The 14,226-nt window shown below is 37.0% G+C and overlaps 6 protein-coding genes across 6 annotated transcripts; 4 read left to right on the top strand and 2 right to left on the bottom strand.

Annotated features, from left to right (window-relative positions):
* Positions 1 to 3,202: 3,202 nt before the first annotated feature.
* Positions 3,203 to 5,123, top strand: LOC110369728 (uncharacterized). The gene is made up of 2 exons (XM_021325266.3): positions 3,203 to 3,509; positions 3,762 to 5,123. The coding sequence occupies exons 1-2, from the start codon at positions 3,341 to 3,343 to the stop codon at positions 5,063 to 5,065; spliced, it is 1,473 nt and encodes a 490-aa protein (XP_021180941.3). The 5' UTR covers positions 3,203 to 3,340; the 3' UTR covers positions 5,066 to 5,123.
* A 232-nt stretch (positions 5,124 to 5,355) lies between these two features.
* LOC110369674 (FGGY carbohydrate kinase domain-containing protein) lies at positions 5,356 to 8,757 on the bottom strand. The gene is made up of 4 exons (XM_021325172.3): positions 8,105 to 8,757; positions 7,160 to 8,022; positions 6,720 to 6,942; positions 5,356 to 5,839 (listed from the first exon to the last, which is right to left on the bottom strand). Exons 1-4 carry the CDS (start codon positions 8,288 to 8,290, stop codon positions 5,474 to 5,476), a joined length of 1,638 nt encoding a protein of 545 aa, XP_021180847.3. The 5' UTR covers positions 8,291 to 8,757; the 3' UTR covers positions 5,356 to 5,473.
* Positions 8,758 to 9,020: 263 nt separating this feature from the next.
* LOC110369676 (ribonuclease P/MRP protein subunit POP5) lies at positions 9,021 to 9,717 on the top strand. The gene is made up of 2 exons (XM_021325175.3): positions 9,021 to 9,178; positions 9,264 to 9,717. The coding sequence occupies exons 1-2, from the start codon at positions 9,159 to 9,161 to the stop codon at positions 9,712 to 9,714; spliced, it is 471 nt and encodes a 156-aa protein (XP_021180850.1). The 5' UTR covers positions 9,021 to 9,158; the 3' UTR covers positions 9,715 to 9,717.
* A 58-nt stretch (positions 9,718 to 9,775) lies between these two features.
* On the bottom strand, positions 9,776 to 11,743 carry LOC110369675 (caspase-8). The gene has a single exon (XM_021325174.3). It carries the CDS (start codon positions 11,607 to 11,609, stop codon positions 9,984 to 9,986), a length of 1,626 nt encoding a protein of 541 aa, XP_021180849.2. The 5' UTR covers positions 11,610 to 11,743; the 3' UTR covers positions 9,776 to 9,983.
* Positions 11,744 to 12,486: 743 nt separating this feature from the next.
* LOC110369763 (uncharacterized) lies at positions 12,487 to 13,169 on the top strand. The gene is made up of 2 exons (XM_021325307.3): positions 12,487 to 12,791; positions 13,031 to 13,169. The coding sequence occupies exons 1-2, from the start codon at positions 12,627 to 12,629 to the stop codon at positions 13,067 to 13,069; spliced, it is 204 nt and encodes a 67-aa protein (XP_021180982.1). The 5' UTR covers positions 12,487 to 12,626; the 3' UTR covers positions 13,070 to 13,169.
* On the top strand, positions 13,071 to 13,817 carry LOC110369762 (mitochondrial translation release factor in rescue). The gene is made up of 2 exons (XM_049839645.1): positions 13,071 to 13,272; positions 13,510 to 13,817. Exons 1-2 carry the CDS (start codon positions 13,071 to 13,073, stop codon positions 13,728 to 13,730), a joined length of 423 nt encoding a protein of 140 aa, XP_049695602.1. The 3' UTR covers positions 13,731 to 13,817.
* The last annotated feature ends 409 nt before the right edge of the window (positions 13,818 to 14,226 follow it).

The following is a 14,226-nucleotide window of genomic DNA, read 5'->3' as shown; positions in this document are numbered from 1 at the left end:
TAGCTTTGAATTTTATCAAATACCTACCAAATACCTACTGGTAACATTATTTGGATCAAGAACATAAATCAACACATGACATTCGCCCCAATTGTGTCCCCGGGGATGTGATCCAGAACACATTAAAGGACACCTTTGCCTTAAGTAACGTCTCATTGATTTGCTTTCAAGACTTGTAGAACGAGAATATGTAACTTGGGTACTTAGTTTATAGGTATCTAAACTATTTACTACGAGGATTTTCTGATCGACTTTTTGTAGGCTGATAGCAAGAGCACGAAGCACGTTGCCTTGCACTATTGCTATCAGAGTGTTCTATTTTTCTCCCACAAAAAAATCGGTCACCAATTACCAGATTATTTTACCTATGTATATACGATAATTTCCGTAAGACCTATCTAGAGACATAGATATCTTACATACAGTGGCGGATTTACCAATAGGCCAAGTAGGCCAGTGCCTAGAGCGGCAGATTTAGAGGGGCGGCAAAATTAGCAATTTTTTTTACAGGTTTTTTATAATTGAGTATATGAGTACACAATCCATTAATAAATAGACGATTAATAAACGCAAAATTAATAAACTGTAATATACATATACTTAGGTACTTACGTGATCATGAATTTTAAAATATTCTAATAGCGTTTCAATAAAAATAAAATAAAAAATCCGCTCGCTTCGCTCGCGGTTTCGCGGCTTTTTTCATCATTCCTGGTTTGTTCTGCGCTCTTTGAGTCCTCAATTTAACAAAAAGTTAAAGCACCGAAGTAGTAAAAACAACTGACGCGTGGAGGACTTTTGTGTCCAAAACTCGAAAAATTTCGCGCTCGCTGCGCTCTCAGCTTTTTCACTTTACACTGGTTTTTTCAAACTCGTTTGAGTATTTTTGTGTTCCAAGACTCAAAAAATTTCGCGCTCGCTGCGCTCGCGCCTTTCACTTGACAGTGGCTATTTTCTGATTTCTTTAGGTATTATTACGTCCCAAACATCAAAAATTTCGCGCTCGCTACGCTCGCGGCTTCTTCTCTTTGCAGTGTTTTTTTTCCACTCTTGTTTGCGTAGATATTTTTGTGTACCAAAACTAAAAAAAAATTCGCGCTCGCTTCGCTCGCGACTTTTTCACTTTACAAAATTAATGAGTTTTAGAACAGAAAAGTATTTACATTTGTCGTTTTTTTTTTGGGAGGCTGCACAATAGGTAGTCCGCCCCGGGTGCCACCCGATGCTACGTCGCCACTGCATCATAGCACCCGAACGAATGAACCGATTTCAATTAAGTTTTTTTTTAGTGTATGATGAAAATCGATTGAGCCGTTTAAAAGTTACAGAGGTTTTACGCTTCAAAGTCGCTGTCATATAAACTTGTTAACATTAAACTCTTCGGTACATACATAGAGGCTTGCAAAAATAATCTAGTAACTGACAGAAATATCATTAAGTTCACAATCATTAGAAGCGGCAAAAATTGAATGGCCTACTAGCGGCAAGTTTGTAAATCCGCCACTGCTTACATACATATCATATAGGTACATATCATACATAAAAGTAAATAAGCTGCTCACTTTCTGATATGTTAAGACAGCAGGTAGGTAAGTAGATACACAATAAACCCTCAAGTTTATCATAAACCCAAAGATGGGAGCTCACAATACTTCCTGTGTAAACAGTAACACACGGCAGAACCCACGAATAATATATAAACCGCAACATTAAAGTAAACATGCGTACACATTACCCTGAGTACCTACCGTTATGATTGCTAATTTATTCCTATACTAGGACCCAACAGGAAAATAATAATTTAATTACCTGAACGAGCTGAATAAATTTCTCAGCTTCTTAGGTAACTAAATATACTATGTTTTTTCCCCTTAAACACATACATAAAACATATAAATTACTATTAATCCACGCTTACGCAATTAGATAGGCAGATTAAAAAACGGAACTGTTTCTTTTTATGTTCCGTGGACATACGAATAGCAAATTTTATAAAATAACTTAAATCCTGTAATGTAAGTGATCTTTAAATTAGCAAGTAGGTAAAAAGGTTACATAATTTAATGCTCTAGCTAGGGTCGTCCCTTTAATGACATTTCTTTTTCGTCTTATAACGATAATATGATTCGTAGGTATCGGAGAAAATAAGGGATTGAAGGGTTCAACTGACCTCAGGTTAAGGGTATCGAGGTTAAGGGCCTGAAACCCTTAATTTTGTTACCTTTAACTTTAGGACCACTATGTGAGAAGTGGAAAATCATGTTAGCGGTCCTGTGAAGACATGCGTCTCCACAAGATTAATAGCGTCACAGAAAATTGTGGAAGTTAATTTCATTAGATGGTGTTTTACGAATGTTTGTCCAAGGGGAACAGCGCCGCATAGGGAGGCTGAGGTGTCCCGTGACGTCAGCGACCGTGACCCAGCCGGCCCCTTCCTGTCCCTAACATAGACCTTACACGTGCGTCTCTTTAAACACGGTGTTCTTTGTCAGCATTTTATTGGGTACAGCCTAGCTCAATACGTCAATAGAAATAAATTAAAGGACTTCTTGGTACTAATTATAATATGGCGAGTATTCAAAGAATAAATTCACTAATCAAGTTGATTGAGTATTATCCATAAAGCACATAGGTACCTACCTCGATGTATCGATTAGTACGAAACTCATAAGAAAATCCATACTTTGCATTGGAAAGGCAACCGATGAAAACTCGCTTAAATACGTAGTAGGGGAGATGAAAGCAGCCTCCACGAGAAAATAGGTCAAGGATAGTGAGTTCGTACATTGTAGACATTTACAAATTGCCTTGCTTTTAAAGGCCAGAAAAACCAAAATTCGTAAATATTTGAAAACAAAGACTGAAATGAGGAAATTGAATTTGTATGTTCTTTTAACCCTTTATTGGATATCTCATAATCAACAATGTCACATTGCTCTTACTTTAGCGTTACCGCTGGAAATTATAATGTACCTACCTAGATAAAAGAGTAGGTAAATAATTTCTAGATACTGCTGTCTACTACTAGTTTTGGCTAAATAGAGTTTGCGTGTCAGATGAGGTTTGTATTATTGGAGGTACCTACAACCTAGGTTTATCTATAATAACCAGTATCATTTAAAATGATATTTCTCTTCTAAAATAACATTTCAATATGGTATCCTGCATTAGTTCACCTGCTGACCACATTCTTCATAAAAAGCCATGTCGCTGTCGGTCAGTAACAGTCGGTAATCATATTTGACTACTGCCTGACAGAGTTTTTGATATTGATATATTTTACATTTTTTCTAATAATTTACAATTTTTTATATTAGTTTTATTTTTGAGATCTTTTACAATGTATGCAGCGCCTTCATTCCGATCCTTGCCATCATACAAGTCTTTCAGTTCGACTAAATCGCGCGGAACCATCTCTGATGCCGATTTTGATTTTTGTTTAAAGGAAGTTTTCAAAAGATATAATTGTCCAGTTGGTATCGCTATCTGCAAAGAATATGTTATCCGAGGTAAGATATCTTCATACAAGGAAAAAAACTCTAGACGTCGACATGTTTTGCCATCCATTTCTGTAGATCGGTGACCCATTTTTAAAACTCCCTTGAAACAAAATTAATATGGTGATGTAACTTTGGTCCTCGACTCAACATTACCATTTAGTGACTAGGTAGGCATACATCATCTCCCGAGCCTTTCCCCGACTATGTTGGGGTCGGCGTTTCTAATTTGTGAATTTTAATGAATGATTTTAAATGTTTTAGATAAAAAAACTCCGAAGTCTCACGAAAGCAAATTAAAATACAAACGTATTACTGCCTCACCACTTGGACCAGACGCTTATTCTATCCAGACCTATTATGGACCTGAAGTGGGAGTCACTTTAGAACTTATAACCAAATATGACCACGGTCACCTCACAGAGCTAAAGATTTGTGACTTCAGACAAATTATCCTACCGAAGAGCGCTCTGAAACTCATTGGATTAATTGTCAACAGCTACCAACAGCTAAATAAGTTTACGATCAAAAACTGTCGCATAGACAAGTTTGTAGTTCAGGAGGTTGAAAAAATCCTTAATCGTTCCACGATCACAGAAATATGTCTAGACGACTGCCCCTTGAGGGAAGCTAATTATGACATCCTTTTGAAACCTAATTCTTGTCTTAAATCCCTGTCCCTGTCCAGATGTAGAATTGACGATGATATGTGTCAGCGCTTAGCTGCCGAGTTGCACCTTTCGGAACATGCGGAAAAATTCTTGGTTACCTTAAATTTATCTTCAAACCAGATTAGTGATACAGGCGCTAAATGTTTTGCAGAAGCTCTCAGAAGTAATAGACATTTAAGATATTTGAACTTGGCTGATAATTCTATCAGCGATGAAGGTGCGAGCCACTTATTTAATAAGTTAATAAAATTCCCTTTAACTGAAGCTGAAAACAGGGCAAGAAAACATCGGCTTATGATATACATGAGGATGAAACACCGACTTTATTTGGAATGCGTTCGTGGTATGGGCGGCCTTCAAAAACGGTCTGCACCGAGCGTCCAGTCTCGCGCTCGCAGCACCACTGTGACGTCACACAAGAAAATTGCACGCGCAAAACATACTCGTAAGTTAGTTCAGAATAAAACGATCGTTACGCCAGTAAAGGATACTACGAGTGAAGAGAATGTGGACGCGAAGGCAGATTTGTTAGCCAAAGAATTGGCTGGGCCGTTTGAGGACCCATTTAGTCCTTCCAATGTAAAAGTCGAAGATGGTGTCCCGTATTGTGTGGGTAATTTCGTGCTATGCTACCTAAATCTACAGTACAACGACTTGACCTATTTGAGCGTTACAAAGTTAGTATCAGTGTTGGAGTATCAGCAGGAGAACTTGCAGTCCGGCGAGTATGGCCTCATGAAAGTCCTCCTGTATGGCAACCCTCTTCCCACGCGATGCGTCGAGCTGAAAAATATACAGGAAATGTTGCACACTCGCATGTCGCGTTTTCAGAGCAAACTAAAAGTGACAAGCAAAACATCTAGGATAGGCATCTACAGTGAGTCACTATTAAAATGATGTTTTTGTTTTGATACTACGTACTTATTTTTCATCAGCAATTTAATATAAAATTACCTAAAAAGTTGTCTCTTTCTTTCACATGTTTAAAAATAGGTAAGCCAAAAACGAGGGTAGCATAGTTGAATTTCACAAAATCGAGTATATAGTCGTCAGTGCCTACTTGCATTGAGACAGTATGACAATTCCCAATTTTCAAATTATCGATCTTTTTTATGCACCAATTTACCTTTGATTTTTATTCAATAAAATTTATTATGTAGGGAAGACTTAAATAAGTTAAAAAACTGTTTTCGATTTAAAATAAGATTTTATTTACTTAAAAACTACGCAACAATAACATGATTTATAATATAAATTACCCTGAAATCCGATACAAAAATTATAAGAAGTCACAAAGCAACTAAACTAAAGGTTCGAGCTCATAATAGTTTTATACTTGAGTTGATCTTGAAACATTCTGAGGAAAACTCGGTACTTTTTATCGTGGTATCCTTTTGTGCTTGGAACAGGTTGTATAACGTCAGCAGTGCCGCCCATATTTGCCACAGCATCCTGTACATTTTGGAAGTATTTTGAAGCGCAGGCTCCGAGAATGGCTGAGCCGACTAAAACGGAGTCTTTTTCATGAGGCCTCAGGATAGGCAAGCCAACGGAGTCTGCTTGTGTTTGGACGAATAAGGGGTCTTTCGAGATGCCCCCACAGATTAGCATCGATTTGAAAGGCTCGTAACCTGCCAACACTAGTGCGTCTATAATGTGCCTCGTGCCGTACTGAAACAATGTAGGATAGGTATTACAATTTATATTTTAATTTGATTGAAGAACTGAGATTTGATTGACTACCTACCCCATCAGCGCATATATTGTGTTGTACATACCTACTACATCAACTCTTTACTATATAGAAATACCGAGTAGGAAAGGAAAATATTTATCATACACTAGCCGTTTTCCCGCGGTTTCACGAAGAGTGTAGCTTTCCAACAGTGAAAGACTTTCTCAAATCCGTTCAGTAGTTTCCGAGCCTTTAGAGTACAAACAAATAAATGTTGCACCTTTATAAAATTGTATAGAACTATAGATATTAGTATAGACAAAGATAATAAACAATGCTTGGCTTAATAAGCAATATAGATAGTGGGTATCACATCATAAAATGGGTTTTAAATAACACCGATATTACAGGCCTTGTCAAATATAACTGCCACTTCGAAGGTAGCAGGCACTGCTAAAGCGAGCTGCTGGTTACAACTGCTAATAACACGTGCAGTAACTCCAGGAAATCGGTGGACAGATGTGGGCAACTACCTTACTGCATTTCTGCAGAGGCGCGCAGAAGCCACTTCATATAAATACTTAATGTGGAAGGATGGAAAGGCAGAGGTAGACCGAGATGGATTCAGGATTGATTGCCTGAAAGAGGACATGAATAAGGAGGAAAAGGATGCTAGTATGACGTCTGATAGAGAGGAATGGAAGAAAAATACATATTGTGCCGTTCAAATAACTTGGGAATAGGACAGGAAGAAGACTTATGACGATGCTAGTAGTGCAGTCACTGCAAGTTCTATCGCTGTAGTTGGCAGCTAGCTTCAAAATACCTTCAGAGAGGCAAAGTTATTTGACCAGAGCTGTATGTACTTATACTCACCGCTAAAGCTTGCAACGTAGCCAAGTACAGTAGTGCCAGGTTCGCTTCACTATTGTTTATGGAGAGACCACAGATCATTCCGCGCATAGAAGGGTCAGCTATCGGCGACCGGTTGCCGTGGAAGTCGGGCCAAACGTGGATGTCTCTGGTTAGGTAGCAAACGTCATTGCAACCTTCTTGCTTTGCCATCTCTGAGAGTAGACCTCTCAAGTGAATACGGGCGCTGAAACATGTTTGTTTACATTGTATAATATAACATTTCTTTCTTACGTAAAAGTGAAATGGGTACTTTTTTTCAGGCATCAAAAGGTGACATAGGTGTAGGCGGGGGCCACACGCACTAGTCTATGCTCGGAAGTTAGTTGCAAGCCGCCATTGATGTTGGCAAGAACTCTGGTTAAAATATACTAGATAAAAATATTAAAAACATTGAAACTTACTCTCCAGAAGACATAGTCTTAAGCAGTTCAGCACCAGCCGGATGACTTGATATTATATGGTCTAATAACATCCCAGATGCACTCTGTCCAGCCTCATTTAGCCACAAACCAGGGACCATAGCACTGTAATAAGGCCCCCAAACTCCTTGGACTAAAACAGGCTTTTTGTTCACAGCCATATGACATGTAGATGTCCCACAAATTAATCCAAGACGAGAAGACATCTCCTTGTCTATACCATCCCCATGTGTTCCAATCATGCCCAATCCTCCAGCATGAGCGTCAATAATTGATGTAGCAACTGGAGTTCCAGGTAGTAACCCTAAAGTGACTGCAGCCTCTTTCGCCAACCCCCCACAAAATTCTCCAGGCATTAAAACCTTGTTGCCTATTTTCTTAAAGTCATCCGCAATTAAGTCTTCCAACCCAATTTCTCGCAGGAAGCTTGTATTCCATTGTTGTTTACCATCTGTGCTACATTCATAGTTCCATTTACAAACTAAAGAGCACAATGAACGGCTCAAAGAACCGGTAGCTTTCCATGTCAAGAAATCTGGTAGATCAAAGAAATAACCAAAGTCATTCCATTTATTTGGTAGGTTTTTTTTCAACCACAGCAGTTTTGGCATTTCCATTTCTAAGCTGACCTTTCCACCAACATATTTGAGGATGTCATGATTGGTTTTGTTAATAAAGTCAGCTTCAGCCTGCGCTCGGTGATCCATCCACATAATAATATTCTGTTCATTATTGTTTGTGCTGACTGATAGTGGCCTTCCCTGCTTGTCTAATGCTACTAAGGAACATGTAGCATCAAATCCAATACCTTTTATACTTTCAGGATTTATGTTTGCGATTACATTCTGAAAAATTAACATTCAACCATGAAAATAACAGTAAGTACACAAGAAACTTTCAGCTATGTAAATTTTTATAGAAGCTTACCTTAATAACGAATACACAGCATTCCCAGATATTATTTGATGACTGTTCGTAGTAATCAACTTTTGGTTTCCATGTCTGTATTTCCTTAACAGAGGAATTTAAGACATGGCCTTTATCATCAACTAGCGCGGCACGTACGCTGCCAGAGCCCACATCAACGCCAATAAAATAAACCTTTTTACTCATTTTACAAAGTTAAACACTTCTTGATACTATAACACAAACCTTTTGAACGCAAAAGTTAACAACTGCGGAGAAATTACCTTGTCAACAACTACTTTATCAATGAATTAAAATCTATTAAGAAAACATTAACGAATTCACCTTTGCATTCATGCGGAGTGAATGTTAATCAGCTACACAATGAACGGGTAAAACGACCTTGATGTTAGTTAAGATAAGTATGAAGTAATAAATACAAACAAGTCTCATTTTATAGATAACCTTATAGTCCTTTGAACTTGCCACTGATTGTTGTATCAACTGTAACTAGAACATTTCAATATAGAACTACACGACGTATACAGAAATCACATTTGTATTAAGTGTAGATATTAAATCGGTGAGAAAATCCTCAAAATTGACGAAATCGTCAGAGGACAGAATTTATTTATTAAGCTGAATTCAATTTTGGCGCCGATGTAAAATATAACTTTTCTGTTGCTGTCATTGTCATTATGATCATGAGTGATGTGCCGAGGCGTCCGTCCGTCTCTCTCTGCATCCTGCATTCGATTCTCATCTTACCATTATCAGCATCCGGTTAGCCAGGAAACCTCAACATATTTGGGGAAAAAGCCAGGCAGATGATGAAGTACCGATTGTTAGATGTTCTTATCTTTCATCACGCTAAGATAATTTTGTAATATTTCTTGGAATCAACTGACACTGGTAGTCTGTGGAGTGATATGTTTTCTGTGGTATAGATGAGATGACACTGACAGTAGTGACAGTAACCGAATAGAGAAAGCGTGCCGTTGTTTTGGTTTTGTAGGAGTTTTATAAGAATTTTTAACAACCACATAATATATTTTTTCTTGAAAATAACTTTGCAATGGTGCGTTTCAAACACAGGTATATATCTAAACTTTAATTAGAATCACTGAGAAGTGCACTTAACTTTTTATTGACATTAAAACTTTATTACCTTAATTTTCAGATACGTTACTGTTGAAATCGTCTCTCCAATAGTGCCTGACGATAAACCCCTACATTTGAAACCCAAGATCTTCCACGACACATTATTAAATAAAATTCAACTTCTGCACGGCGATTTTGGTGTTGCTGCTATAACAAATGGGTTCCTAACAAAATATTGTAATGAGAATACCAGGATAGCTATAATAAGATCACGGCACGGGCCACATAGATTTGTAACTAGTACTCTGCCTTTTGTTACTAAGATAGGTAAACTAGATGTTAGACTGAATACTCTACATGTTGGTGCCACACTGAAGCATAGCTTTAAGTTCATACAAAAGCATCAAAGAGCTTACTTAGATAGAATGTGGTCAAAATTAAAAACAGTTGAAGAGCGAGAGAAATTAGAAGCAGCAGTGATGGACTTTACAAAAACAGATGTCGCTATAAATATAGATAATATTGCATAAAAAGCTGTTGTTTAATTTATCATTGGGTAGATCCCGCTAAGGCCAAAAAGTATGACAACTATTATATTCATAATATTTTATTCGTTATATAAAAATATTTATTATACAGTAAAATACATTGCACTCAAAAAGTTTAATTTTAATCCAGTTGTTAATAATACAGCGGATAGTTAATTAGAAGCAAATGAGCCTAACTACTAACTGCAGGTGTTCCTAATTGACTGTCCAATTATCACAAATTAATTACATACATATAATTCAAGTTCCCATTACTGGGGAATTTGTAAATACAGCTTTTTCCTCAAAGTAGATTGAAATATTGGCACTTGAGCACAGCCTACTTTTGTGCAAAGCAATGTCACATTGTCTGTAACTTTAGTAAAAATATACAATACATCCACATTGGCAAACTTACGAATAGTCCTACATAAAATCTGTATAAATATAGAACCTTTTTTCTCATTTCTGTAAGCTTCTAGGTCTGGGGATGTTGCATAGTAAATGAGAAAATTGGTCTTCTTTAAATTACAGTAGTCTTTTGGGCTGTCTGCTACCAGCACTGGATGTGAGGCTTCATCAACCTGACATGCTTGTACAATAAGCAACTTGGGCATGTTATGTATGTTTACAGCCTCGTCAGAGTCCAACATGTTCTGAATATCATCCATCTTAACTTTGACCGAATCAGCTGCATACACTTGTCCCCTCACTCCATGAGACAGTATACATAACATGAAAATACTGTCCTCTTCACTAACTTTATTCTTCACCACATCCATAATAAATTCTAACATTGCCTTATGGCCAATATCCGTAGCACTGATCACAGCAAAGTTCAAGGATTTCATAGTCTTTTCTAAAACCATTTTGTCTTTGTCGGAGCCAATTCTCTTGTCTAATTGTGTTTGACCATTTTTGATCTCTATGCTTTGCTTAGATGGATAAAAATTTTCTTGATTAATAATTACACAAATACCAACCCTCTTGTTACTCTTAATTTCATAGCTATCATTGTCTAACTGTTTGCGATCAGATTTTAAACTTTCCTGGGTCATTTCATCTAATTTCAATTCTCCGAGCATTTCAAAGACATCATCGAAGTCCATGTTGTAATAATTTTCATCAACTTTTGCTTGTTTCGACTCATCAACCTTCATGTGCTGAGAGGGAGTACTTGTGACAATCGTTGTTCTTGGTTCCTCAGTCATTGATTGTTGCAACATGTTGATCTCTAAAGCCAATTTCCTCAGTCCAGGCAAATTCTCTACAATTTTGATAAGCTTGTCTACATTTACCTTAAACCCTAAAACTTTGCTGTTGTACTGATACTGGTTGATAGTTATGAACTTATCACACATCAGCTTCAAGAACACCAATTCACAGGAGTCATACTCTGTTGCATCAATATCATATGTCAGGAGAGTTTTCTTCAGTTTTAACAGATTATCAGAGTTGATACTCTCACACAGTTTGTACAATGCTTTCTTCATTGGATTCACGTACATTTTAACAGCAATGTTGTCAGTCTGGTAGTACTTGCGCGCTGTCTGCACGTGAAAGCCAAGTTTCCTGACTACGCTGTGAAGTTGGCAGATCAGAAGGGCCTCGACAAATTGATGTTTCCAGTTGGGATCGTGTTTGGCATGGCGCAACCACTCGTGAAGCATATTCAGGTTTATCGAGGATGCGGCATCGTTGGAAACACGCTGGAACACTATCAGACGTTGCAGGGCCGTGTCAGGAGTATCGTACAGAAGAAACACTAGAGATATCATGTCGTAGGGATTATCCTGGAGTTCTTTTTCAATTTCTGACATCATATCAATATTCATTACATCGCTATTACCGATGATGTTTTCTACATCGAATCCTTGTATACGGGAGTCAGACTGCATTTTCACTGAAAGCCCTTAATCACAATATAACTAAAAACACTTCTGCAAGTGCGCAACAAACTTATTTTTTTAACTTTTGTTTTCTTTCAATTTGTCAAAGTAAGCTGCTAGCTTTTAGTGTTGCGACACGTTTCCTCTGAATCGATTGTAATCTCGATACTAATAAAGTACAACTATCGATTTTTACCATTTAACTGCAGACATCGATGGATTAGATCAGAAGTTTAAGCAAAACTTGGTGCGGTTGGTCCATGGATTGGTGATAATTTTGTCATGATGAGGTGTTTAGAAAGCCACGCTTCAATGGGTCAGTTGGCTTGGCCCTGGCTGTCATTTGAACTCCTCTGGCGGTTGCTCTGCGCTCGTTCGTTACGGGTACTGGGTAGTAGAAGTCAGAAAGCCTTATAACCGGTCTTACCACTGCGTTGGTTGCCAAGGTAACCGGGTTGACGAAGCTAGCTAAGCAGTCGTTCACTGTAAACAAAGGTACTCAGCTGTACCAGCTTAGATTGGAAGCCTGTGCTATGATAGTTGGATTTCAACTGTTGGAAAATTATTTTTGTTTGCAAATTATATGTTTAACATAAAAAAGTCCAAATCGATTCAACAGAAATCTTACACGAGCATGTCACATCACTAGCCGAAGTCAAACGTCATCGCGTAGCTGCTGAGGGGGACCCCCGATTATTACTATCACTATGCCACATTATGACGTCGTGTCGTCATCTATAATCATATAAGTGTAAATATCATTAAAATAATTAGTTACCAAAAGTAGGTACTTTGCTTTGTTGTTCTCATGTCGTATATGGTAATTCTATGGCTAAAAAAATAATAAAAAAGCAAACTCTAGACTAGACCGCAGATTATCTTCGTTTCTGTACGAAATGAAGACCTATGTCAAACTTAAGACAGATTCTCAGCTGATTATTGGACGTTTGGACTGAACTGAGGTTATGTATGGCTAGTGTGATTGTTTGAACGGAATCATTTTGTTGTTTTATTCCAAACATTAACATGCAAGTTACACGATCAGAGATCCTGAAACTGTATAAGCATTTAATGTTATATTCAAAGTCGCTGACACTGACTGATCCCGCGTACTTTAGGCGGAGGGTTGCTACCGAGTTTAGGAATAACAAAACATTGACTAAAGCCGAAGATATAACTTTTGCGTACCAGGTATCATTCCCATGTAAACATTTATTAGACTTAAGTCCCCTTAGCAGCAGATTATCACTGTTCTCCAATGATGTGACCGTGATGGTATTTTGGCTAAATATTTACGTTGATAACCTTGACTGAAGATCATTGTCAATATGCTATTTTTTCCGGTCTTTGTATAGCACCTACAAAATACAATCTTAAAGATTATATTTTTAATTATATTACTTACTTATAAATTGTTTATGCTTTTACAGAAAGGTGAAGCATTGCTGAGGCGTGGTGCAGTCGTATAAAATGCTGTTAAATCCCATAAACCGCATACAACCGACGTTGATTTCCCGCGTGTTTATTGCCTTGAAACACACGATTGATTATTCTAAGGTGCCTAAGATAAATGAGAATGAGCTATCTGAACAATTTGTTAGAGGCGGTGGGCCTGGTGGGCAGGCAGTTAACAAAAATGCTAATTGTGTAGTTCTGACACATATTCCTACAGGTAAAAAGTACCCAAATTCTTTGTTTACTAAACAAAACATCTTGTTTAAAATCTTACAGTTGTAAACAAAAAAAACAATATTGCATTTTGATTTCTAGTTTTAACCTTTCTAATATTTTGGGCAAAATAAACAGTTTTTTTTTGTATGCAGTTGGTATTGTCTTTTGCCAATTATTTTTTTTTACCACCATTTGCATTCTGAGAATTTATTCTCTAATTCAATTTTTTTTTTCACAGGTACAGTAATAAAATGCCACACAAGTAGGTGCCAAGATGAAAATAGAAAGAAAGCTCGTGAACTATTGATTGCCAAATTAGATGAGGAATTAAATGGCGAAAATAGTGTAGCAGCACAGAAAAAACGACTAGAAAGTAATAAATACAGAAAAACTGAATCTAAGAAGAAAAAAATGGCCCAGTTGAAAAGTGAATGGAAGAAAAGGGAGGGTCTGGCTTAGTCACAAATGTTTAAAGTGTTAAACATTTTATTCTTATTATAGCATAGTGTAGTAAGTCATAATTTAGAATAAATAATCATAATTGAATTTGGTATTTTATTTTTGATAATACATAATCGTTTAACTATCCAGGAAGCATGAATAGTTTTTTCAATAAAATTGTTTGTAGAATAATTATAGTAAACTTGATGTTGCAAAATAAGTCGGTCGGTCTTATTTTCAATGTTTTTTAATAAACTATGATTTTACATAAAAAATTATAACTATTTTAGTCGATTATTAATCGATTTCAGCTAAGAGCGAGTAAGATAACATGACATTTTTCGACTGCGCGCGTGCGGATAGCAACCAACGAAGGTGCGCGGCGCTGCTAGATGTTACCATTTATTTTTTAAATATACTTATCAAAAATTCGGGGGTTCTCTTTTTATTGGAAAACAAATGCCTAAATATTATAACAATATAAAGGGAACAAATGCCCTAAAACAACCCTTTA

Source organism: Helicoverpa armigera, chromosome 9 (genome assembly GCF_030705265.1).
Source record: "Helicoverpa armigera isolate CAAS_96S chromosome 9, ASM3070526v1, whole genome shotgun sequence".
In the NCBI taxonomy this organism is placed as follows: Eukaryota; Metazoa; Arthropoda; class Insecta; order Lepidoptera; family Noctuidae; genus Helicoverpa; species Helicoverpa armigera.
The sequence above is the reverse complement of the archived record's forward strand: the minus strand, read 5'-3'. Positions and strand labels throughout refer to the sequence as shown.